The 25,703-nt window shown below is 44.2% G+C and overlaps 1 protein-coding gene across 1 annotated transcript in view; it reads left to right on the top strand.

Annotated features, from left to right (window-relative positions):
• Positions 1–25,703, top strand: part of Stab2 (stabilin 2) — a 182,348-nt gene that overhangs the window by 50,210 nt on the left and 106,435 nt on the right. Inside the window, exons 11-22 of the mRNA XM_031350149.1 lie at positions 963–1,045; positions 5,194–5,343; positions 8,178–8,318; positions 8,859–8,915; positions 9,060–9,179; positions 14,437–14,490; positions 14,774–14,854; positions 17,428–17,580; positions 18,437–18,499; positions 20,462–20,548; positions 21,313–21,399; positions 22,878–22,989. Of these exons, the coding sequence (XP_031206009.1) occupies positions 963–1,045; positions 5,194–5,343; positions 8,178–8,318; positions 8,859–8,915; positions 9,060–9,179; positions 14,437–14,490; positions 14,774–14,854; positions 17,428–17,580; positions 18,437–18,499; positions 20,462–20,548; positions 21,313–21,399; positions 22,878–22,989 (1,188 nt within the window). The remainder of the gene's footprint in view (positions 1–962; positions 1,046–5,193; positions 5,344–8,177; positions 8,319–8,858; positions 8,916–9,059; positions 9,180–14,436; positions 14,491–14,773; positions 14,855–17,427; positions 17,581–18,436; positions 18,500–20,461; positions 20,549–21,312; positions 21,400–22,877; positions 22,990–25,703) is intronic.

The following is a 25,703-nucleotide window of genomic DNA, read 5'->3' as shown; positions in this document are numbered from 1 at the left end:
CTCAACCAAACATGAATTTGTACAATTAACAACAACAACAACAACAAAAATAGAACATAGACCAGACCAAACAGAAACTTTAAAATATCAGCATATATGTCAGAATTGGCCAAGTAAGCTAAAATCATTTCCCAGAAGAAACACAGTGAAGAAATCTGTCCTTGCACGCCAATGCTGTGTTCTCTGGATAATTTTCACTATGCCTTCTGTGTGATAGTCCACAGGCCTCCTAGAGAGAGTAAAGCACTGGAGACATGGCTTGGGCTTGAGGACAATCTTGCAGCAACTCTACCTTCAGATAAGAACTCTCCAGACATTCAATGAGAAGGGAAGGAGATACAATGTCCTTTGAAGAACAGACCACACACACAAACATTTTTTTTTTCTAAACAGAGTCCTGCTTACCTGGCACTTTCCCCATGCATCTTGCTTCTATGTGAGAGCATAGTCTGTTCTTATGTCCCAGCATCCCCTGGGTGATGGAAACTGGCTTGCAAGGCCCAGGGTAGAATGCAAATGTGAGGTCCTTTGTTCAAATAGTCTGCTTTTCAAGAGGGCACAATTGGAACAGTAAGTCTATTGTGGGCTCATCTTAGCTACCCTTGGAGGGGCTGTGCATCCCTACACATGGAGAGGACACAGCTCAGCAAGCCAGGCACATGATCTGGGATGGTGGGATTGCCAAAAGACATCATCACATCCTACCATTTCGTGACAGAATACCTAGAAAGCCACAACTAAGTCTCCTGGGAAATTCCTAGAGCATTCTGGGAGTATGTGAGGCCAGCACATCACAGTATCATGTGCTCTTAGAGCATCAACTTACCAAGGACACCACAGAGGAATGAAAAGAGAAGGCATGAAGGGACTCGGCCTGACATAAGACACACTGAACAGTCTCACTTCCCATGTACCTCGGACCCACGTGACATTTTCTTTCTCTGTGTGTTTGGACTCTTAAGACAGAACTTATGCCTGGCCATTGAGCAACCTGGGACCCTTCACTGTGCTGCTGCCCTCAAACAAGGGACTAAAAGGGGTTGATGTGAGTATCTAAAATAACCCCATATGAGAAGCCAATATAAATGTCTTAGTAGGCAATATCTTATTTAAAGTGAGAAACCTCTGTTACTCAAGACAAGGATGCCAAGTGTCTTAGTTACTACTCTATTGATGTGAAGAGATACCATAACGAAGACAGCTTATAGCAATCGTCATGGCAGGGAGCATGGTGGCAGGCAGGCATGGTGATGGAGCAGTAGCTAAGAGCTTACATCCTGACCTGGCAGCAGTCTGAGAGAGAGAGAGAGAGAAAGAGAGAGAGAGAGAGAGAGAGAGAGAGAGGGAGAGAGGGAGACAAAGAGAGACACAGAGAGACAGAGACAGAGACACAGAGAGACAGAGACAGAGAGACAGAGACAGACTGGGAGACTGGGTCTGGCATAGGTTTTTGAAGCCTTATCCCTGTGGTACACTTCCTCCAACAAAATCACACCTCCTAATCCTTCCTAGTCAGTTCTACCAACTGAGAACCAAACATTCAAACATATGAGCCAATGGGGATGATTCTTATTCAAACCACCACATTCCACTCTCTGGCCCCTTACAGGCTCATGGCCATATCATAATGCAAAACACATTCAGTCCAACTTCAGAAGTCCTCATAATCTTCACAGTCTCAACAGTTTAAAAGTCCTAAGTCTCTTCTGAGACTCGAGGAAATCTCTTAACTGCAGACCCCTTCAAAAAGCAAACTACATACACTCCCAACACAGAAAGGGAGGAAAAAAGACAGGAAAAGGCAGACTGAAACACTGCACAGCAAACTCCAGATACCGACTTAGATGACTCTTCCAGACTCCCACTCCTTCCATCCTTGTTGACTGCAACACACTTCTCTTTCCTAAGCAGGTTTCATGCTGGGTCTGCAGCTCTCCTTGGCAGGTATCCCAGGGCTCTGCATCTCCCAGCTTCTTAGGGACTCCAATGCGATCCAGGCTTTACATTCACAGCTTCCCATAATACCTCTCTGTGCCTCCACATGAGAACTCTCCTGCCACGGGCTGGCAGATTTCCTTCACCATAGTGGAAGATTCCACAACTCCTTCACACCTGAATCTTGCTCGATGAAGCCAGAAGCAGAGCTGCCCAGTTCTTCTGCTTGCTTGGGATGGATCTGTTGCCCTCCTTTAATTACATTTGCATGAGGGATGGTTGGTTGATGGTTTCTCTTGCTGCCCAAGCTTTTTGCAAGTTGCAGGGTTAGCTGGGTGAGATCATGCCCTGAGGACGCCACTACCTTTATTCCACTAAGCATCTAGGTCGGGCCTTTCTTTAACTTTTTATCTCTTTGAACATAGGACTTGGCTAGGATATTGCATCCCCTGATGCTTCTTTTCTCTTCCAACTGTACATTTTGCATTTTCCCTTGCTCCCCTTGCTCCTTTCCATCATAGATCCGCATTAGAATCATCACTAATAGCCATATGACCCAGTCAATACTACACTGTCTTGAAATCTCCTCTGCTAGCACCATTAGTCCAAACTCTTCAACTTAACCTCCAGCAGAATGTTTGGACAAGGACAAAAAGCAGCCGAATTCTTTTAAAATATCATAAGAACAGTCTCTAGGCTACTTGCTGAACCCTCTTGAGCTTGGGTCCCATAGTCCACATTGCCCTCAGCTCTACTACATTGCATGTTCCTACTGGGATGACCCATTAAACTCTGCTTTTCTAAGTCAGTCTTCCATATTTCTACAATAAGCAACATGGTCAGGCCTAGCATAGGAATAACCCACAACTTGATACTAACTTCTTAGTTACTGTTCTATTGCTTTGAAGAGATACTATGACCAAAGCAGCTTATAAAAGATTTAGTTGAGGGCTTGCTTACATTTTCAGAGAGTGTGTCCATGACCATCATGGTGGGGAGTGTGGTGGCAGGTAGGCATAAAGCTGGAGCTAAGAATTTACATCTGGATTCACAGGCAGAAGGCAGAAAAAGAATAAGACTGCCTAACATGTGGCAGTCTTTAAAACCTGTGAGCTGGAACTGGTGAAATGGCTTAGTGGTTAGGAGCAGTGGCTGCTCTTCCTGAGGTCCTGAGTTCAATTCTCAGCAACCATGACCATCTATAAAAGAATCTGGAGCTCTCTTTTGGCACAGAGTCATTCAAACCACTACAGTGGGTTTTTAAATAAACATATGTTTTATTTTAAATTAACACATAATCATTGTAAAATATATTCTGGTGTATATAAATAATGTGTAATTGTCAAATTGGAATAATTATTATTTCCATCTCCTCAAACATTTATCTTTTCTTTGTGCCGCTAAGTACTCTCAGTACTTTCTGGAATATGTTTCCCTAAATTATAGACACCATCACATACAACAGAGTTTATTTCTGTGTCTGACTGAATTATGGTTCCCAGTGTCTCATCACTCTCTAGCTCAACTCCCCTTTCTTGCTTTCTTGCCTTGAGTGACTACTATTGGTTCTATTTCTTTCTAAGAAATCAACTCTTTTCTCATCTGCACATGAATGAGAACATACACTACTTAATACGTCTCTCTACACAGACAATAAATGCACACCTCAATTTAGTTTCTCCCAATGAAAGGACATGTGTATCGAGCAAGACCATTACCGGTGCTCTACAACACCCTCTTCCAGCCATCTACCTTCCGAGAGTACCCCCAAAGCTTCTTAACATGCAGTCATGTGATGGATAGAGTTTGTATAATGCACAACTACTCATCTCCCACAGAAGACTTAAGCTAGTACATTAACTGAGTATTCACTTACTTCATCAAGAATGGCAACAGTGATGGAAACAGGAAGAGGACTTCACTCTTCAATGTGCACAGCTGTGGTCTGAGATGATGTCATAGAGAGGGGACGAGACCTGTACCTGGTAGAGGTGTCCCATGGTGGTAACATCAACTCAGTAGTTCCATTTGGTCTAACATAACCAGTGCTTACCAATTTGCATAAAAGGGGCTCTCCTTCATCCAAAATGTTTTCTGATAATTTTTACTGCCTTTAATCAAAGTCCAGTATGTGGAAGGACCTTCAAATTCACATACCATCACCCTTCATCCACTGAAATGAGTCTGTCTACTAGTGACTTCCAGAGATGTCCTGTGTCCCTTCTGCTGTGAAAAAAGGACAATGTTACTAGCCTATATCCTATGCACTATTTGGGGGTAGAGTCCTCCCCTTTAATATATAAAGTTTATAGAGAATTCATTAAAATTGTATCTGTTGATTGTTGACTGTCATAGGGTTTCTATTCTTGCACAAAACACCATGACCAAGAAGCAAATTGGGGAGGAAAGGGCTTATTCAGCTTACACTTCCATATTGCTGTTCATCACCAAAGGAAGTCAGGACTGGAACTCAAGCAGGTCAGGAAGCAGGAGCTGATGCAGAGGCCATGGAGGGATGTTACTTACTGGCTTGCTCAGTTTGCTTTCTTATAGAACCCAAGACTACCAGCCCAGGGATGGCACCACCCACAATGGGCCCTCCCCCCTTGATCACTAATTGAGAAAATGCCCCACAGCTGGATCTCATGGAGGCACTTCCTCAACTGAAGCTCCTTTCTCTGTGATAATACCAGCCTGTGTCAAGTTGACACACAAAACCATCCAGTACAGTTGACTATGGAGTAATAAAAGCACAGATTTGGTCCCATAAATGTATTATTCAAAAGCATCATCATTCCACTCTACCTGTCCTTTATTGTTGACTGTCTGTTCTTTAGTTGTGTTAGGTAAGTACGCCTTCTAAAAGCCTGGGTTGGTACACACGTGTAATGCCAGCACTTGGGGATACTTTCTCCTTTCATTTAAAACAAAAACAAAACAAACAAAGAAGGAACCTTGAGAAGTTTTCAATCCTTTAGGACAGGTACCCTCTGTCTCCCCTGCAGCCATTGCTCTGCTCACCATACCATGTCAGTTCTGTGTGCAGCATGCCCCTCTGCCTGACAGTGCACTGGGCATCAGCTCAGACTCTCCAGATTTCCACTCTCTTTAAGGCTTGTGCTCCCCTGAAACATCACCTCTATCTGATAGAGCCCCATAGCGCACTCCAGCTTGGATCTTTGATGACAGATGAGGCATGAAATATATTATAATGCTCATTTTCTTCAGACATCATCCCAGCTCGCTCTCTTTTCTTAGGTAAAGGAACTCTTGATGGACAAAGAGGCTGCTCGGTACTTTGTGAAACTCCACATCATTGCTGGGCAAATGAGCACGGAGCAGATGTATAACTTGGACACCTTCTATACCTTGACAGGAAAGTCGGGGGAAATCTTCAACAAGGATAAGGTCAGAATTTCTCTGAATTTCACTCCAGTCAAAACACCAAGGCAACATCTGGACTAGAGGGGCCTGGGTGAACTGTTACCGAAGGAGACTGCAGTGTTTGATTTGGGTCTGGCCTGAGTTAGTTTTCAAGGCAACCATCACTTAGCTGCCACTGTTAATCCCACAGATGCAAGCAGAAAGACCACCGACCCAAATTATCATGGCCAAATTAATTAAAGCAAACAATTAGTTAAAGCAAGCTTTACATGGTCTGTCTCTCCCTAAAGGCAGGGTTCAAGAGATCAGCACTGGGGAGGGGGGGAGATGGCTCAGCAGTTGTTAGGAAGAAGAGAACTGTTGGGAGTTCAATTCCCAGCAACCACATGGTGGCTCACAACCATCTGTAATGGGATCTGATGCCCTCTTCTGGTGTGTCTGAAGACAGTGACACTAAACTCTTATAAAATGAATAAATAAATCTTTGAGAGAGAGAGAGAGAGAGAGAGAGAGAAAGAGAAAGAGAGAGAGAGATCAGCATTGAACATGAGTGTGATAAGGGTTTTTACAGCTCAGGAGTAGGCAGGTTTCAAACAGGTGATTTGGCAGGCAAGTGGACAGGGTTACAAAAGCAGAAGTAGACATAACAAGTTGGTCATAACAACCTCCTGAAGCAAAACATGGTTGCAAGATGGCCATAACAATGTAGTCACAACAAGGTGGCTACAAAAAGGTGGCCATAACAACAGGTGATCATAACAACAGGTAGTTATAATAACCTTTCTAAACAAAGCATGGTTGTTTCCTAGAACAGTCAGTACAGAACCATTTGTAGTTAAGGTTACAGGTGGGTCATAGCACAATCCTTAAGAAACAGAGGTTTAACTATAAGCAGGAATGAACCTAATTTGTCTTTTACTATAAGACGACTTTTAAGCCTAAAATGGAGGCAGGTTGGTTTGTCACCACCATGAAAACAAAGTGTTGTGAGCCTGTATCCCGGAAGCCCTGGTCCCAAACCTGAGCATTCCTCTTACAAAAGGAAATGAATGGAGTGAGTTTGGTTTGGGTTGCTGGCGTCGATCCTCCCCCTTCATTCTGCCAGCTTTTTTTTTTTTTTTTTTTTTTTGAATCAGACTACCTCACTTCCCTTTACAAACTCTATTTGTATTTCTATTAAGCCGGGAGCATGTGACTAATAGGTATGCATGTATGGGTTGTGTCCTAAGCTATCTGTTGCATTTCACATAATATCAATGGCTGGCAGTCTCCTAGGTATTCTTTTCATTCTAAGTACAGGTGTTGATTTGTGTTGTGTACAACAACTCAGGAAGGAGGTGTCTCATCGGAATCCCTTGTTTTCCCTGTGGGACAGTGGAGAGGTCACATAGAAAATATCTGAACCAGGGTTCTGGTATGGATCTGACTGGCACCAACCTCCTATGCTGTGTGTATAAGAATGGACAATAGATTCAGCAGAGCAGTATAGATATTTCACAGCCATGTGTATGTGTATATACTCATGTATTCATTCATATTTGTTGTCTGTAATGCTTAAGGGTTGCATGAGAGGAAAATGAAGTTACTCCCAGTTACGCATTCAACAAATGTATTGTGCACCCTCTTTGTGCAATACATTAAACCAGTAGTTCTCAGCTTACCTATTGCTGTGACCTTTTAACGTGGTTCCTCATGTTGCAATGACCTTCAACCATAAAATTATTTTGTTGCTACTTCATAACTATAGGTTTTCTGTTATGGCTCGTAATTAAAATGTCTGATATGCAGGACTGTGGGTCTGTGTTTCACCTTGCTGCTGCTCAGGGGAGACACAGGCTGGGGCCAAGGTTGTGGTTCTCTAACTCCTGGGCACCCAAACACAGCTGGAAACCATGAGGAGTTGAGAAGAGGAGGGGGAAAAGAAGGGGGAGGACTAAAGGCCGGTGATGAGCCATGGAGCTGGGGAGAATCCAGCTAAGCTCAGGGTGAATGTCAGGAACTTGGAAGTGCCTTCTGCTATAGACATAGGTGGCTTGGCTGGGTAACAAAGGATATAGTCCTTGCTTGTCCAAACTATTCATTCATGGTCAAAAAGGTGCATACAACCTACTCAGGGTGGACCAGCAGAGATAAAATGTTTTTGGTGGGAAGGAATGTTCAAGAAGGAAAGCTTATTGGCTAAACCCTCCAGGCTGGGCCACCTAGATACCTCATTAGCATAGAGAGTTGTCATGGTTCTCTTAGTGGGATGTTGTGGTCACGTGCCCCAGGACAGGAATCTGGTTGGGATCAGAATCAAACATCTACTGTTCTCAATTATGAGAATTACTAGATTCCTTAATCTGCTCAACCTTACCAGTTTTTCTGTCAGGTGACTTGGTTCCACTTGCTCCATACAGGATAGCTGACATGTGAGCCCCATCAAAGGGTCATTTAACCCCTAAAGGTGTCATGACCCACAGATTGAAAGCCATTGTATTAAAGTGAGAGATTGTGTTTATAATCAACTGAATTGTTACACCCTAGTGGAGCTTACAGCTTACTGGAGGAGAGCCTACACTAACTTGCCCAAATTTTGCATGTGAGACTCATCAGTGGTCATGTGATAGTCATCAGTAGTCATGTGATAGTCATCAATGATCATGTGGTACTCATCAGTGATGTCATATACTATCTCATTTGAACTTAGTGGAAACCATGCAAGATGGATCAAGCCGACACCTTTATCCTCATGGAAGATCATGTGATCTATCCAAAGTCACACAGCCATGGGACTTCTGACTTCTAATCCCAGACTTGTTCTTTCTAGAACACCTTATTCATTTTATTTATTTACTTTTCTTTCTTTGGTATTTTAGGACAATCAACTAAAGCTCAAACTTTATGGAAGCAAAATAGTAAAAATTATCCAGGGGAACATAGTTGCTTCAAATGGGCTTGTACATATCCTCGACAGAGCCATGGACAAGATAGAGCCCACATTTGGGAGCAACCCCCAGGTGAGACAAGTCAAGTACAAGTAAGGTCAACCCATGTCCACCCTCTTGCTGCCTGGAGAGTCACATCCAATAAGAAAGTGTTTGCTAGAATTTAGCCTTAATTTTCCAAGGAGGGTCTCAACCTAAGAGAAGTCAGGATGATTTGCCAATGTTCAGTAGACTTCTGGGAGTTTCTGCAGAGAGAAAGGAAGGCATGCTGGGAAATGTTTTTATGGGTTTCTTTTTATAAACCTCACCTATAGCCGTATCAGACAATTCTGCCTGATTCCATGTTGTCACAGCAATTCGTTCCTTGTGCTTTTGTGGAAGACAGTCATAGTTGTAATGAGTCTTCTGATCTGCCTGATATGGCCAGAGACTGCTGTAGAATGCACAGATTTGGATGACTGGTCAAATCAAAGCAGTTGCGTGCTGCCTAGCAGTTGGTAAATCCATCGCACCCACACTTTCATCTTAACTCAATGTCTCTTAACATTGAGGCTCATATTTCTGAAACTGTTTTTTTTTTAACTGACTTTTGAGCAAATTCTCTCTTTTCAGCAAACCATTATGACGATGCTACAACCAAGATATGGCAAGTTCAGATCTTTGCTAGAGGTATGCACTTTCAAACATTTCAGAAGAATGTGGTTAAGGCCTTTGTAAAATCAGCAGAGAGGCCAACTTTAAATATTTTCTGACAACTGCTTCAAATATTATTTTCAATGAAGAAGAATATAACATTTATTTTCTCAAATGCAGAAAACCAGTGTTGGACAAGCCCTGGATGAAGGTGGTGGACCGTACACCATTTTTGTTCCAAGTAATGAAGCACTGAGTAACCTAAAGGCTGGCATCCTCGATTACCTCCTTTCTCCACAGGTAGAGTATCCATCCCATTTACCAATGGACTGCATCAGCATCACTGTCTCAGCCTCTGTCCATTCTGACATTTCTCTGTACTAAAATAAATAGACAAAAGATAGATAGATAGATAGATAGATAGATAGATAGATAGATAGATAGATAGAGTAGATAAATGGATGGATAGATAGATGGTAGATTAATAGATAGATAGATAGATAGATAGATAGATAGATAGATGATAAATGAATGGATAGATGGACAGACAGACAAATAGATGGATAGATAGATAGATGATAGGTAGATTAATAGAAAGCTAGATAGACAGACAGACAGACAGATATTTTAAGCTCCTTAGAACTGTAAAGTCACCCAGAGAACCATACCTTCAGTAGGCCACTTAGGGCCAGACCTAGACTAAACTTTCAAAGAACCAAGTATCATTGTAAGATGCTCCAGTCTCTTTTCTTTTGATCTCTCTTCTCTCTTCAATGACCCTTTTCTTATCTACCTTAGTTCTACACTGCTGTCATAGCTCCTCCTGGAGAATAGATCATGGACTCCTTTATATCAAGATCAAGGTTAAAATGACAGAAATCACCTTAGGTATTTCTGACCTAAAAGTCAAAATATGAAGAGATATCTAGCTAGTTCTAGAAAATGTTTTCACTAAGATAGCAAACAGTGGGACAATCTGATGGTTACAGATTTAGTCTATGATTTTCCAGAAGCTCTGCTGCCCTCTCAGCTACTGACAACACAGAATGTGGAGGTGCGGACTGCCCAGTTCTTTAAAAGCAATGATTCCAAGGCTCAAGTGGGATCAAGGAATCACCTGGAGCTTGTCAAGCAAGTGAGCTCTGGAGCCTGATCCCAAGCACTGTGACCAGTGACACTAAAGTGAGATTAATTAGCAGACCTGCAGACACACACCCACTCTAACAGGCAGTCTCAGCCACGCTGCTGCAGTAACCCTGAAACGTGAAGCCTCTGTGGCTTGTAGATCCATGGATATAGTCCTTGCTAGAATACCTCCAGATACCAACAAGGACATCTTGCATTCTGAAAATGCTAAAGGAGGAGACAGACAGACAGACAGACAGACAGACAGACACACACACACACACACACACACACACACACACACACACACACACACATACTGTTCTTGCAGAGTCTCCAAGTTCACTTTCCAGTCCCCACATGGAGATGAATTCCAGTTCCAGGGAATCTGATGCCCTCTTCTGGTCTCCAAGAGTACTGCACACATACAGGCAAAAAAAGAAAAAAAAAACACTCATGCACATAAAATACAAATAATACAATACAAAAAAAATCTTTTCTAAAAAACTTAGATGATTGGTATGTCTTGTGTTGCCAACACATTTTTAGCATATGATATTTTCAAAGGGTTTCCAGTGAACAAAGAAGATCCCCTGGGATCTTGAGGGGGATGTTCCTTAAAAATACAGTTCACGCCAGGTGGTGGTGGCACACGCCTTTAATCCCAGCACTTGGGAGGCAGAGGCAGGTGGATTTCTGAGTTCGAGGCCAGCCTGGTCTACAGAGTGAGTTCCAGGACAGCCAGGGCTACACAGAGAAACCCTGTCTCAAAAAAACAAACAAACAAAAACAAAAACAAAAAAAAATACAGTTCACACTTGCTGTTGTCGAAAAGCAGTTTTACTTCTCTTTAGAAGGCATAGTCAGTTTAAGGTGATCTCCTGGGAAATTATTAAAGTCCTAAGATCATATGCCCCCCCCATACTGTTTCCTTTTATGATAATAAAGGAGTTTTCAGCTACTTAATGGGTTACACTAAAGCTAAAATAAGTGAAATCATAATAGAGAAAAATTAAGCTGTCTACTTTCTGCCTTTGTTCAGAAAGCTTTCTCCCTTGGAGGCAGGCTCCTTCTGGCTCTCAAGTGAGCATGTGGGTCTCATCCAGCCAGACTCTGCAATCTGACTGGTAGCTTCTCACCACTCCTGTGGTCTCATCCAGCTAGACTCTGCAGTCGGACTGGTAGCCTCTCCTTGCTCCTGTGGTCTCATCCAGCCAGACTCTGCAGTCTGACTGGTAGCCTCTCACCACTCCTGTGGTCTCATCCAGCCAGACTCTACAGTCTGACTGGTAGACTCTCGCCACTCCTGTGAAGACTGTTTGCATTTAGAAACTGGCCAGCCAGCAACCAACACTACTCCTGGACCTCGATTTTCTTTTTCTCCAAAGATCAAATCTTCCTGCCTACAATGGATATAAAGCCTAGATTCTTGGTTCTGAGGCAGAAACTGGCTTGCTGATGCCATTTCTAGTGAAGAGTAGAATAATCGTTTCCACCCCTTCCTCACAGCTAGAGTCTTCTGGGGCCAAAATATCTCAGATGCTAGGGTGTTCCTCTCTTCATATTTCTCCTGTCTCCAGGGGGGGAGCCTGAGGGAAGACAGAAAGTGCCCAAAGACAAGCTGCTTTCCTTACAAGCCTCATTTCAAGCGCTGACTCCGGAATGTGTGTTTTCTTAAAGGAGTCCTTTTCTCTCTGAACCCCAGTTTTAGTCTAGAAACCACCCCATGGCTATTTATTGATGACAAGCCTCATTCATGTAGGGCTCCATCACTGAACTAGACAAAAGTAAAAGTGACGGATTATAAAAGTGTGCCTCATAAACTCTAAGATTCCCTTTGAAGAAAACTGAAACAAAAGGAACCGAATCCACAAAGTTCAAGGTCATATTAACACATCAGTAGAAAACACCCACTCTCAGGCATCAAAGGGTTTTAAAATTTTTCTTTTTTACATAAAACAGTAGGGGAGGTCTTTGTTTCTTTACCCATTCCTATGATAAAATGCTCTCGCAGAAGCAGCTAAAGGGAGAAAGAGCTAATTGTAATCCACAGTTCCTCACGACAGAGAAGTTGAGGCACAGGAAGTCTGAAGAAGCTGGACATGTAACATCCATAGGCAGAGGGAGAGAGCAACAGAGGGGCACATGCTTGTGCTTGTCTCCCTTCCCCATGCTGTTCAATCAGGGACCCCAGGACTGGATGTGCTCCCAGGACCCCAGGACCAGGGAGTGCTCCCAGGACCCCAGGACCAGGAAGTGCTCCCAGGACCCCAGGACCAGGGAGTGCTCCCAGGGAATGCTCCCAAGACCCATGACCAGGGAGTACTCCCAGGGAGTGCTCCCAGGACCCCATGACCAGGGAGTGCTCCCAGGACCCCAGGACCAGGAAGTGCTCCCAGAACCCCAGAAACAGGGAGCGCTCCCGCCCACATTTCAGATGGGACTTCCCACAGTAATGAACCCATCAAGACAATCCTCGACAGGCATGCCCTGAGATCCGTCTCCCCAGTGACTCTAGATTCAGCCAATTGGACCATCAACACTAACCACAAGGAGTTGGGGAGAGAAAGGGCAAGAGAGTTCTCAAAGCTCTTGGCCATCTCTCATGGAGCATATTCTGTCAACATGCTGGGTGGCACCAATGACCCTAGCCAGGTAGGGCTACAGCACACAGTGACCAGAGATCAATTCCTGTGTTTCTTTTGTTTGTCTCTTCCTTATGACCCAATAGTAACTAGACTTCTGAAGTGAGTTCTCCCATTGAGAGATTCTTTCCAATAGAAGCAAAGCTATAGAAGGGTTCATACTAATCCCATTATTTTTTCAGGAAAACCGAGCCTTACCGGGTAAGTAACTCAGCCAAGGTGTCACAGAAGCTAAACTGATACTGCTTCTGCATTCAAGCTAAGTGCTCTCCCTAGCACGGTTGCTTTATTTTTTAATTTATTGGCACAAATGCTTGGACAATAACTAGCATATTCCCCTTTCCATCCTATCTGGGCACAGAATGATAACAGTCCAACATCAATATGCATGGTCCCATCATTCAGGAACTGACTGTCTAGTCTGGTTGGAGAGGTCCTGGCAATGTTCTCTTTGTACATCCTCTCTGCCACCAAGCACTGAGGCATGAAGCAGAGCTGCTTTTTCTTGTGAGACCCAATTTCTGGGAACCTTGGAGAAGCTGAGACCCAAGGCTGACGTGTTCAAGGTCACCATGGTGACCTGCCCAAGGGCCACAAAGAGCATCAGTTCCAGAGCTGGTAACTTGTGGCAAGCTCAGTATTCTTAATGTAACACAGCCCTGCACATCACACACCAGCCTGTAGTTATGGCAACCTTGTCATCCTTCATCATCCACACCAGGATGAACAGAGCAGCCAGACAACAGGTATAAGCTAGAACTGGACCAGAAAACTGAGATATATGGTCATTGCTTACAGGCAACTCTCTAGCATCATGACCAAGGTCAAATACCAAGAGGAGCTGAGCGAGAGGAAACTGATGCATGAAAAGATTTTATTCAGCCTGAGCCTTGATGGTGTAAGAACATGTCTCCAGAAAGGACACCTCCTGGTAGTCACTAGGCCCTTGGTCTAGGATCCTTTGTCTGTCCAAGCTGTGCTACAAACCTAAGCTTCTTACAACTAGCTGAGTCACTGTCGTGGAAAACAACATTGCCACCACCTTCTGCCCTGGGCCAAGTGGCCATGTGCTCCTCCTTTCTGTAGCCGCCCTCCTCCCCACCTCAGGACACCTGCCTGTGACTGTCCCTGAGAGCTCCGGGATCCAAGCTGAGGTCATGGCAGGGTTGTGCTGTGATGGTTTGGTTTAGTGATTGTTTTCCTCCACTTCAGTGATTTGAAGCGAGAAGAAACTCTGGACATGCTCTCTGAAGAAGAGTGACTTCTTTTGAGGGGCTGGATGTTCAGGGTCCCAATAGAAGAGGAGTTCTAAAATATGAGTATGTGGCCTGACAAGCAAACGCTGACTTAAGGAGCAAATGGGAATCATAAATAGAAGGATGTTATAGGCATCCCAAAGTGTAACCTTGAGATGTGCAGGGATGGTTGAGGGGAGTGGTTGAGAGCGTGGATTTGTCGTATACTGAGGAAGCCAGGTGACTTGGGTGAGTTTTGATGCTCACTGTTATGACATGTGGAATGGGCTAATGATAGTCTCTACTCACAGGGATGCTGGGGTTTATACAAAATGCACATGCTATGGTTTTAGAACAGCCAAGAGATTTGATGAATGTCAGCTATTTGTGCATGGAATTTACAGAGAGGTTGGGTCATTGTCTTTTACGATTAATATCCAAAACCATTCATGTGAAAGGTTCTCAAAAAACAAAAAACAAACAAAAAAAAAAAAAAACGGAACTCGCAGAGTTTTCTTCCTTGATTGACATAGTGTACCGGTTCCTTTGCAGGGCTCTCGGAAACTTCTGGAACTCGTCAGATACCACATTGTTGCATTTACACAGGTTGGCCCTGTTCTTCCTCATACTACTTTATCCTGGCTTTTTAAATACCAGGTCCTAGTCTTGAATTCCAACTGGGGACAGAGAAATATTTGTGTCATTTATTAGCTCTGAGGAGACCTTCAGTATGTAACTGTTGTCCACGATGTTATCAAAGAACCCCTTAAAGCCACAAATGCTCCCATTATTTCATCAGTAGTTAAGGACTTTTCTTGAAGTATAGGCTGTGACAAATGGGGACTCTGTGCGTTGCTGCAGATGACTCCTTGGTCTCTTCCCATTGTAGCTGGAAGTGGCCACTCTGGTTTCGACACTTCACATCAGGAGCATGGCCAACCAGATCATCATGTTTAACATAACCAACAAAGTAAGTGAGAAGCCCACGGCTGGTGCGTACTCCTGTGTGTTCACTCTGATAATACATCTATACTAACTCACAGATCTGAAGCCTTTTCCTGTTAGGTAACATTTGTGGGAATGCTCCTGTGTATGCAGGTACACATGTGTACCCATAGAGGCCAGAGGACCACTTCAGATGTCATTCCAGAGGCCTCCTCCTTGGCCTGGAATTTGCTAAATAGGCTAAGCTGCTAACTGGCCAGTGAGCCTCAGAAACCTATACATCTTCACTTCCCCAGTATTAGAATTACAGATGCATGCAACTGTGCCTGGCTTTTCATAGACAGTTGCTAGTAATGCTTGAAATCCAAGCACTTTACCCACTGAGCCATCTCTCCTAGTTCACAGTTCTCACATCTTTACAACTATTCCACTCTTTGCTCAGTTCTTTTAGCAAATACCACCCACATGAGTAACAGTCTGGGTTAAAGCAAGAAGAAAAAAAAGAACTTTTATCCCAGCAGAGAAAATAGAATGTAACAACCCATTAAATGATCAATGAGTTGCTGTTGCAATGTGTGTTGGTCGGAGAGGTTGTGAAAGCATGGAGAAGTCTGAGAAAGGCTTGAGGGGTGAGTAGAATGAGTTCATCCAGTTGAATAAGAGAGTTTGTGGTAGAAGGAGAGAATGTGAGAAGCCCTGAGGATACATAGTTTACTTAAGAAATTCAAAGAAGCTCATTGTCTGGGGTGGATAAGTCTAGGAACAGAGAGAATTGTTTCCTGTTGATCCATCTGTCCATTATTGATGATGATGATGATGATGATGATGATGATGATGATGATGATGATGATGACAATGACAACAATGATGATGATGACTTCATCCATTCAGTAGACATCTGCTAAGTACCAATATGTTCCAGGCATTGCCCTATGTCTGGAAGGACACAAGAGCAAACAGACAAAAATCTCTGGTTGCGTGGAACTTTCATTCTAATAAGTAGGAAGTAGCCAATAAAGATGATGGGGGAAAAGGCCAAGCAGGAAGTGAGAACAGGAAGTCAGAGTGGGACTTCCCATCCATTTATTATTGTTTTAGTTAGCCTTGAAAATAATGGGTTATTATAACATTTTCACATCTATATGTATTTTCCTGTGTACATCACTGTACCTTGTGCATATCTCCCCCTGCTTCCCACTACAATGTCCCCATAGTCCCTTCCTCCCCTCTCTGTCTTCATGCCGTATATGCACATATATGTATGCATATACTCAACCTAGATTCTGTATATGGTTTGTCTTGCTCTGTATCCCCCATTACCCTCCTCCGTCCCCCTTTCCTGATTTTTGGAATTCTTCCTCCAACCCTTAGCCAACCTTCTGCTTTAAAGGGACTAAAATGTTTTATCTAAGCATTTTAGATAAAGTTCCATGAAGCTCTCACCAAGAAGAAAACATCTGAATGAAGACTTAAGGGAAGTAGAAGTCTCCACAGTGTGACTCTAGACGTTTCTAGAGAGAGAAACAGTCAAAAAAATGTGCACAGTGAGAAACATGCTGAGCTGTTTAAGGAACAAGAATACAGTGTGGCCAGAGCAAAGGCAGCAGCAAGAAGAGGGGGTAGGGAAGCAGTCACACAACCAAGGGATGGAGGAGTAGGGCCAGGGCTCATCTGCACTACAAAGATACTCCAACCTGAGGATTGTGGGAGAATGATCCAATAAGATACACCATTTTGGGAGACAAATTAAGAGACTTGACTATAATGAGCCAGTAAAAATGGCAGTCGGGACTAGGAGATAGCTCAGCTGGTAAAGTGCTAGTCACTTAACTGTGAGGGCCTGAGTTTTATCCCAGAACTCGCATCAAAAACCACAAGTGCAGTGTCACACACTTCCAATTTAGTACTGGGGCACATTAGTCAATCTGTCTTTGCTACTTGATGAGTGTCAGGCTAGTGGAACACCGAATCTAAATAGAAGGATGGATAGATAGGTAGATATCTAGATAGACAGATGATAGATTGAGTACCTAATTTGGCCTCTGGCCTTCATATGCCTTTGTGCACACACAAAGAAAATAAATAGCCAGAGACATGGTAAGAAGTGATTAAGTTATGAATACATTTTTGAAGATAAACCCAACAAAACATGTTGCATGTTTGTGTGTGTGTGTTGAGGTGAGACAGGGTCTCACTATGTAGCCCTGGCTATCCTGGAACTCATTATGTAGATCAGGCTGGCTTTAAATGCACAGAGATCTGCCTGCCTCTGCCTCCTGAATGCTGGGATTAAATGCATTCACCACCATGCCTGCCCAGCCTTGCTAATATATTTGACGGGTGATAAGGACTGAGAAAGCCAAGCATGACTCAGTCTTTTGGCTTGAGCAACAAGGATGATGGATACCCTTGCCCAGGAAGGAATTCAGTTCACAGACACAACCATTTCCTGACAGCAAACTGCCTAATAGCAACCTTCCCTCCGAGGAGAGATCAAGCTACATTGAGCGGGTTAGAGATGCTGTAACTGCGCATCTGCCCGGGGATGGCTCTGGGTCCAGCCGTCAGAGTAGAGGACACCAATGCTTCTTCTTTCAGGGGCAGATTCTGGCAAACAATGTGGCCATAGAGGAAACCGAGGTTGCTGCCCAAAATGGCCGAATTTACACACTGACCGGAGTTCTCATTCCTCCCTCCATCCTCCCGATTCTTCCTCACCGATGCAATGAAGTAAAGAAAGAGATGAAACTGGTAAAGAACCTTGAAAGCCAGGAAATGGGAGGGGGAGTGGGGGCGCAGCTATTGGCCGTATCCTGTGCTCAGTTCTGAGGACGCTAAATCCATGCCGTGAGGTGCCTGTCCATGAGGAGGCATGTGGTCCCATCAGCCCTGAGCCAAGATTCTGGTGGGATTTTTACTGGAAATTGGCCTGCAGGTGAGCAGGGCTCTTGGGGTGGCCATAACAAATGACCATAGATGTCAGTCATTTACCCTATCACATAGGAAATCTAAAATCAGAGTGTCACTGTCCTTGGAGGCCCTAAAATCCCAGGGATGAGGAGAAGGAGGAGGAGGAGGAGGAAGAAGAGGATTTTAATAGGGGCTCTTCATATGCTCCAAGATGGCTTTACATTTGTGTACTTCAGAGATCCTCCTGCCTCTGCCTCCTAAGTAGCTTGAGACATAAACACGTGCCACTTCACTAATTCCCAGTAATCTTTCCCTGAAGCCCTGCTCACACCATACCCTTCCATCTCTGCTCTCCCCTCTCATGGCTCTGTTCCCTGTGTGTCTTCTCCCGTATTTGTAAGGACAACAGCCACTGGATGTGGGAACACCCTAGCCAAATATATATCTGTAGACTATTTCCAAAGTCACATCCTAAGGTTTGGCGGGGGGCAGGGGGCACTGCACTTGGGGAGAGTTGCCACTCAGCCTCCTCAGTCACGGAGGCAGAAGCTGAGAAGGGTTTTCCCCTTGGGGAGAATCTAGAGGAGCTGCCTTCACCAGGAGGGACTCGTATGCCCCTGAGGGCTGACGGCCATCTTCCTGAAGGCTGTCTGCTGAGAGCACAGGATGCCTCTGTTGACTGCCATCTTTCCTTCAGGGCACTTGTGTGAACTGTTCTATGAAAAACTGGAGCAAATGTCCTACGGACTCGGAGTCCACGGTGAGTGTGAGTGATAGGGCTATTTTATGAGCATCCTGAGCTAGCCCACCCTGTCCTCTCTCACCTTTTCTGACGGCTTCCTTCTTTAAACCTGGGCTAATGTATGGCTCCTGGTCTACCCCTGGCCACAGCAGGGGTGGGAGGAGGAGACCCCACCAATCCTTGTTTGATCCCTAGCTGACCCTGCTTCAGTCTCCTCACCTCTTTATCCTTATTTCTTTCTCTGTGGCTAATGAGGGGTTAATGTAAATAAAATTTATAATTGCCAAGAGCAAACAGCCTCCTAGCGCTTTCTCTCTACTTCTCCCTCCCAAATAAAGCAGAACATTAAACTTAAGTAGGTATAAGTGCTCAAGCATTTGTTGTGTTTAATGAAGCAATTTCCCACAAGTCCCTTGGGAAACTATGAACCAGGAAAGGAGAGAAAGAGAAGAATGAGTTGGCACCCCAATGCCAGCTGGATGGCAGACATTCTTCCAGCCACTCTATGCAGCAACCGTGGGGTATTAGGTTACTTCTTCAGTTGCTGTGATGAAACTCCTGACAAAAAGCACCGTAGGAAAGGAAGGGTTCATTTCAGCTCACGGTTCGAGGGGATACAGTTCACCACAGGAAGGGAAAGCAAGCATGAGACTTCTCACATTGCATCTGAAGTCATGAAGTAGAGAAAAATGAATAGCAGTGCTCAGCTTAGCCAGCTTTCTCCTTTTTATGTAGTGTGGGGCTTCGCCCATAGAATGGTTCTGCCCCAATCAGGAAGGTACCTTCCCTAGATGAGCTACACGATCTCGATTAATCTAGATGATCCCTCACGGACATGTCCAGAGGCTTGTCTCCTAGGCAATTCTAGATCCAATAGAGTTAATGATCAATATTGACCATCAAACCTAGGAAGGATGGATGTCATCAGCATCCCTGCTGTATGACTTGGGGATCAAGGCAAGTATACATAGCTGACATGTAATAGAATCAGGATGTGTGTGTGAGTCTGACACCAGTTAGCCTCAGACTAAAGGGAGGAATGAGAGGAAGAAAAGGAAATGGGGACAAACCATAAAAGCTCCTGAGATCCCCAAACACATAACTGGTTAATTAACAAACATCCCTTCCTTTGTGCCCTCAGAATGCAGTTCTATAGATAAGATTTTAGGATCCTGTGGCTTACTATGATTCCATCAGTCTCTTCCTATGCAGAGCCTAAAACAAGGGGATAAAGTCGATACAAAGATGTATTAGAAATAAAATTTGAGCTAGGAACTAAATTCTTAGGATGAAAGTTGATTCCAGCATTATTGCCCCATTCATTGCACAAGCCTCTGGCTAGATAATTAGCAGGGTTAGGTGGGAAAAGTGGCTTAGCCTATCTGATCCCTAATTTCCTTATATATTAAAAAAGAAACATGAAAAACCATTCACATGAATTGGCAAAGTGATGAACCATATGCAATGTGTCTAGACTATTGCAAGTCCTCAATAAATGGGTGCTCTATGAGCATCAAAGATTAGAGAGCAGAAGGATGCACTTAACCAGCTCTGAATCTGAGAGAAGGCCTTGGGCTATTGATACTGATTTTAGTCGGTGGATTGTTTTTTTCAATGAAGAAGAGAGAGATACTTACCAGCTCAAACTGTCTGCATAGCTTAAGGATGGCTGTAGAATAGAAGCAGCAGCCAGACCACAGGCAGGAGGAACCAGAATGTTCACTGATAGATTACAATGTCTGCCGTAACGAGATGGGGTGTCAAGACCCTTGTGCCACAGGCTGTTTAAAGCTTGGCTTCTATTCTGCCAACAAAGAAAGAGGTCTCGTGAAGATGGCAGTCTGACTTGGACTTGGGTGTGCTGGTGCGGCTCTTGCTCTGATATCATAGAGTAGAGTGGCTGGCCAGGGAGAAGCTTGTAAAGTGCAGGGGATGCTGGGATGCACACAGCAATGCTTTTACCCACTGGCTTTCTTCCAGGCAATCTTCACACACAAATGTTTCTACGGCAGCAGAACACGGAACCTGAAAAACGGCTGTGCCCGCTATTGTAATGTGACTGTGGAGGTGAGGAGGGTACAGCCAGGGACCAAGACTGGTGAAGCTCCCGTCCATGGTCATAAGTATCCTGCAGGAACTTAGAATCTTTTCCTAAATGAGAATCAAAGGTGGACTGGGTACTCAGGTCACTGCCTGCCTGAATCTCACCTCCCTGAGTCCCCCTGCCTTTTCAGAGTCCATGACATCTCCATGAGAGCCACCCTCCACCCAACGCCCACACTCTTACCCACACTCCGGCCTTATCATGTGCTCACTGGATATTCTCTTCAGAATGCTCATCCAGATATGCAGAGGCTGGCTTATTTTTCTAGTCTCCCTCCTACCTAACACCTCCTGTCACGACCCAACAGGTCATCAAACTCCATCTCTACACACCACCACTCTATCCCAACAGCCATCTTTCTGGCACTTACCATTTCCTGGAATGTTCTGAAATGTTCTTTTAATTCCCACTTCTTCATTTGGCTGATGGAATCAACCTCAGGCCTTACAAATAAGAGGTAAGACCTCTACCACTAAGTGATTCTCCAGCCCTATTATTTCTTTATTTTATCCATGCTGATTCTTCCCAAGTCTCTATAAGCATAAACCTCCATCTGCCTCTTCCCTTGTTCACATGAGAGACATCTGATAGATTGGTGGTAACATGCTAGCCAGTTCACTAGAAGGATTGCCATTGTATCCCACTGGTGGAAATCGGAACCACCCCTCTTTTGAGAAATCAGTGCCCTCTTTGGGGTCCCCAGGAGCAATGTGTGTGTTGTTTCCAGATACCAAGATGCTGTAAAGGTTTCTTCGGGCCTGACTGCAACCCATGTCCAGGAGGCTTCCAGAATCCATGCTCTGGAAATGGGCAGGTGAGTCCAGTCCCTGGTCCACACAGTTTCACATGTGCTGACCTTTCTCAAGTCACACAGTAATGTTGAAAAATCCTAAACCAAAAAGTGGCACAATGCTGCCCAGTGCTCCCAGGAATCCAAACAATTGGATCTGTTACTGAATCAGGAAGTATCTGCAGCAGAGGAGTCTGGGCCTAGGGAACGGACTCTTGTCTCCCCTGTAGTTCACTGTGAGATCCTGGACAACTCAAAACCCTCTGGACCTCGCTTTCCAAACCTGTGAAAGACCCTAAGTTTAAAGGTTTTTATGGTTCTTAAAAATGATAATAGCATTGGCCAGTGGTTGTTTTGTCTTATTTTGTTTAAACCCAACTTCAGAACCATGTAAAAGCCAAAGCTTAACTCATCTACGTGGAGGCCAAGACCAAACAAAGGAAGGTAAAAGTAGCTGTGATTATGTAGGAAAATGTATATTTGAGATTTTACTAGATCCACATCTAAACTATGGCTCTTGCAAAGGAAAAAAAAAAAAACTGGGGGATGGTAGGGAGGTGTTATGCAGAAAGAGTAAAAAGAGATCAGTAGCAACCTGAGACCTGATCATTAGTGGAGAGGGTAACCCAGGTCCAACTCTGATGTGTAGCAATCAGTACCCGCCCGGTCTTGCCAGGGCTATACAGATTGGAGAGCAAGCAAGTTTACAATGGAGAGAAAACACTACAGTGTAGACCACAGCTGGGCAAGCCAGAATAGAGAGAAAACAGGGCCAGGCCTGAGCTGAAAGTCCTTCTGCCTGCTACCATCCTCTAAATGCTGCATGAAGGGTCTCTGTTCACATTTGTAGCCCTCTTATTCTGAGGAGCTATGAACAGATATTATCTACCTCAGATAGAGGACAGGAAAAAAAATCATCCAAGTCTATCTTGGTGAACCAGTGAGTTCCTTGGGTTTCCATCTGGAAGCCAGAGTGACTCTGAGCAGCCACATCACTGAAAAGGTCTACCCCAGTCCACCCCAGCTCGAGGAGATCGGGACTCACAAAAGCTGCTGCATCCATTGAGGAGTGGCCTGCCCAGCTATCAGGCAGACCCTCAAGAGTCTCCTGTCTCAGCAAGCGTTTCCTGCTTATATAAACTGTGAGGCTCCCTGTGTGACTGTCTAGGCTTCTGGAGTCTTATGTTTTATGAGTTTCCCAGGCCTCTGAGATTTAGTTAACAGGAGTGCTGAGCCTCACTCCACTAGACAATGTTTCAGTTCAGAGGAAACAACTACACTAATACATCCTTGCACCCTGTCCTTTGAGGTTCTAAATCCTAGATTAGTATCCCCAAGCCGGTTACCAGTTTTCCATCCTACCTGATACCAAGGTGACTCTACCTCCCACAAGGAGTTCAAAGTCACTTCCAATGGAGTTCAAGTTGAAGCCATGAATCAAAAGCCAGAACTTAGCTGCCATGTTGTGTCCTAATTGCCCACGGGGCTGCCTTTGCTCTCAGTGCATAGATGGCCTTGGTGGCAACGGGACCTGCCTGTGTGAGGATGGCTTCCAAGGTTCCATGTGTCAGTTCTGCTCCAACCCCAACAGATACGGACCTCGGTGTAACAGAAGTAAGTGGGGTTTCTCGGGCTCCCTTCGACAGGCTCCCTCTCATACTGAGCATGCTGATGGTGTGGTCTGGTGTCTTATGGATTTTGCTTGTGTGTTGTGTCATCACAGCATTGTGGTGGTGGTTGTGGGGTGGGATTAAGTGTTGCATCTCAAACTATAGCACGTGCCAGATGGCCGGGCACAAGCCACGGAGCTTCTGACTCTCTCTAGGATGAGTCTGAGAAAGTGGGGTCCCTGGAGTGAGCTGACAGTACTCATCCAGGGACCCCACTTCAGACATGAAGACACAGACAGTCCCATTTCAGGAACTAGATCTGCTCTCTTTCAAAAGATCCTTACCAGTCAATTCTTCAATTTAAGAATTATGACCTCTGCCAGGTGGCAGTGTACACCTTAATTCCAGGGGAGACAGAGGCAGGTCATCTCTGAGTTGGAAGCCAGCCTCATCTATAGAGTGAGTTCCAGGACACCCAGGGTTACAAATAGAAACCCTGTCTCACCATTCCCCCCCCCAAAAAAATGAAGACCTTGGACGAATGTACCCTCAAATTGCAAACTAAGAGTGAAAGTACTAGTAAGCATTTTATAAATTCATTCCAACTTATTATGGAAAACTTTTCCTAGAGCACACCTAACACATAGTATGCACTGAGAATATGCAAGCAACTATTGTGACCTCTTACTGGTTTTTTGTTGTTGTTGTTGTTATTGTTATTCTAAGAGCAGTAACTATACCTCAATAGCATACTATCAAAAAGCCTAAAAGAACATATGGAAAGTTCTATAATGGGCATATACTAATGCAGTCTTATGCTCTCAGAAAATAAATTGTTCTTTAAAATGACATCAAATGTATATTCAACTATATATATTTTTAGATGTCTGCTTCTAAGCTAAAATTGGAACTTAACAACATAAATGAAGAGGTAAGAGTTTCCAGTGGAGTTATACCAGACAAAAGTTAAATTCTCATTCCTATAGTTAGTGTCTCTGTGACCTGAGGAAGGTGTTACAGTGTCTCCATCTAGACAATGAATACAATGCTGCACAGTTGCCCTCTGCATCCAGGGGGATTAGTTCCAACACTCCTTGCTGCCTCTGAATTCTACAGCTGCTCTGTCCTCTATATAAAAAGGCATAGTGTTTGCCTAGATTCTGTACACATTCTCATATATGAATCCCCTCTGGGTGACTTATACCAAATACTATATAAATGCCACACACATGATTCCCATGCTCTATTTTTAGGCAATAATGGCAAGGAAAAGGTTTGTACATGCTTAGAACAGACATGGAGATTTTTTTTTTAAATATTTTTGATTCAAGGTTGATGAACCACAGATACAAACTCCAAGAATACATCACAGGTTGTTCATAATATCAAGACAGATCATAATTGGGAGATTTCACACAGAGCTTTTATCTACTAAATAATCAATAAACAAAGTCACATGAATGCTATCCCCACTAGCCCCTCGCATTTGTTAAGAACATGCCTCTCTCCCTATTATGGCGTATTTGCCTGGGAACCCAGTAGCACCGCAGGGATCGGTGCTATTCACTCCTATCTGTTTGTTCTTTATGCCAAGTAAGATTTCTGAGACAAAAATTAGAATTTATAGACAGGCAGTGGTGGCTCACGCCTTTAATCCCAGCACTTGGGAGGCAGAGGTAGGCGGATTTCTAAGTTTGAGGCCACCCTGGTCTACAGAATGAGTTCCAGGACAGCCAGGGCTATACAAAGAAACCCTGACTCAAAAAAAAAATGGAATTTATCACAAAGCCCAACAACCTTGGCATTTGTCAAATCTCTAGTAGGATGTGGAGGCTCAGGTCTTTCCTCATGGATCAACCACCTTGTTTTCTGAGATAGGGTCCCTCATCAGCCAGTGATCCCAGAGACCCACCTGCCTTTGCCTACCTACTGTGTCTGGGTGGTTTTTGAGTTTTGTTGTTGTTGTTGTTATTTTAGTGTGTTCTGAAGATCAAATTTAGCTCCTCATGCTTGTGTAGCAAACACTTTTCTGATTGAACTAAGGCCTCACTTTGAAATTTTCAGATAATATTCAGGAACAAGGTAAAGTGGCTAAGGTTTAAAATGACAGGAGTTGTGGAAGAGCTGGTTAACCCTATGGCCCACTGTGGGTATAGACACTGTAGTCGTGGACTTGGAGTACAGGGTCAAGTCCCTGTGTGGGAACTCAGAAAAATTAGGTGGTTTGCTTCAGCGCTCTGGGCCCCTGCCTGCTCATCTGGAAAATAGAACGTACCGATCTCCTGGAACCAAGGGTGGTTGATGAGGCAGAAAAAAAAGCCAGTCCGGGGCCTTGATTGCAGTCAGGTCCCAAACCTGGCCACTAATAATTACTAGTTTGCTGTGAATGAAAGTAGAGAGTTAACACATGAGACTATCTGGAGTTCTACAAACAGAAGAAAGTTTATCTATGTATTCTAGAAAGGTTTTCAGAAAGTGAGGAAACTTCTTGGCTAACTTCTCTAACCATGAAGTAGTTGAAAACTGGGCTCCTTGGCTTCTTTTGCCATATCACAAAAGTCACGTCCTCCCAACCCCCATCCCCCGGGGAACAGATACGTTGAAAGCACACTGGAGACAAATATGTCCTCCTCCAGGCAGGTGGGGGAGGAGATAGTCAGCTCTCCAAGGCACTCTGAGGAATGCTGGTGACCCTGACTTCAACCCAGCTCCAACTGA

This window comes from Mastomys coucha, unplaced genomic scaffold, assembly GCF_008632895.1.
Source record: "Mastomys coucha isolate ucsf_1 unplaced genomic scaffold, UCSF_Mcou_1 pScaffold4, whole genome shotgun sequence".
NCBI lineage: Eukaryota > Metazoa > Chordata > Mammalia > Rodentia > Muridae > Mastomys > Mastomys coucha.
Note: the sequence above shows the minus strand (reverse complement) of the source record. Positions and strands in the feature narration are given on the sequence as shown.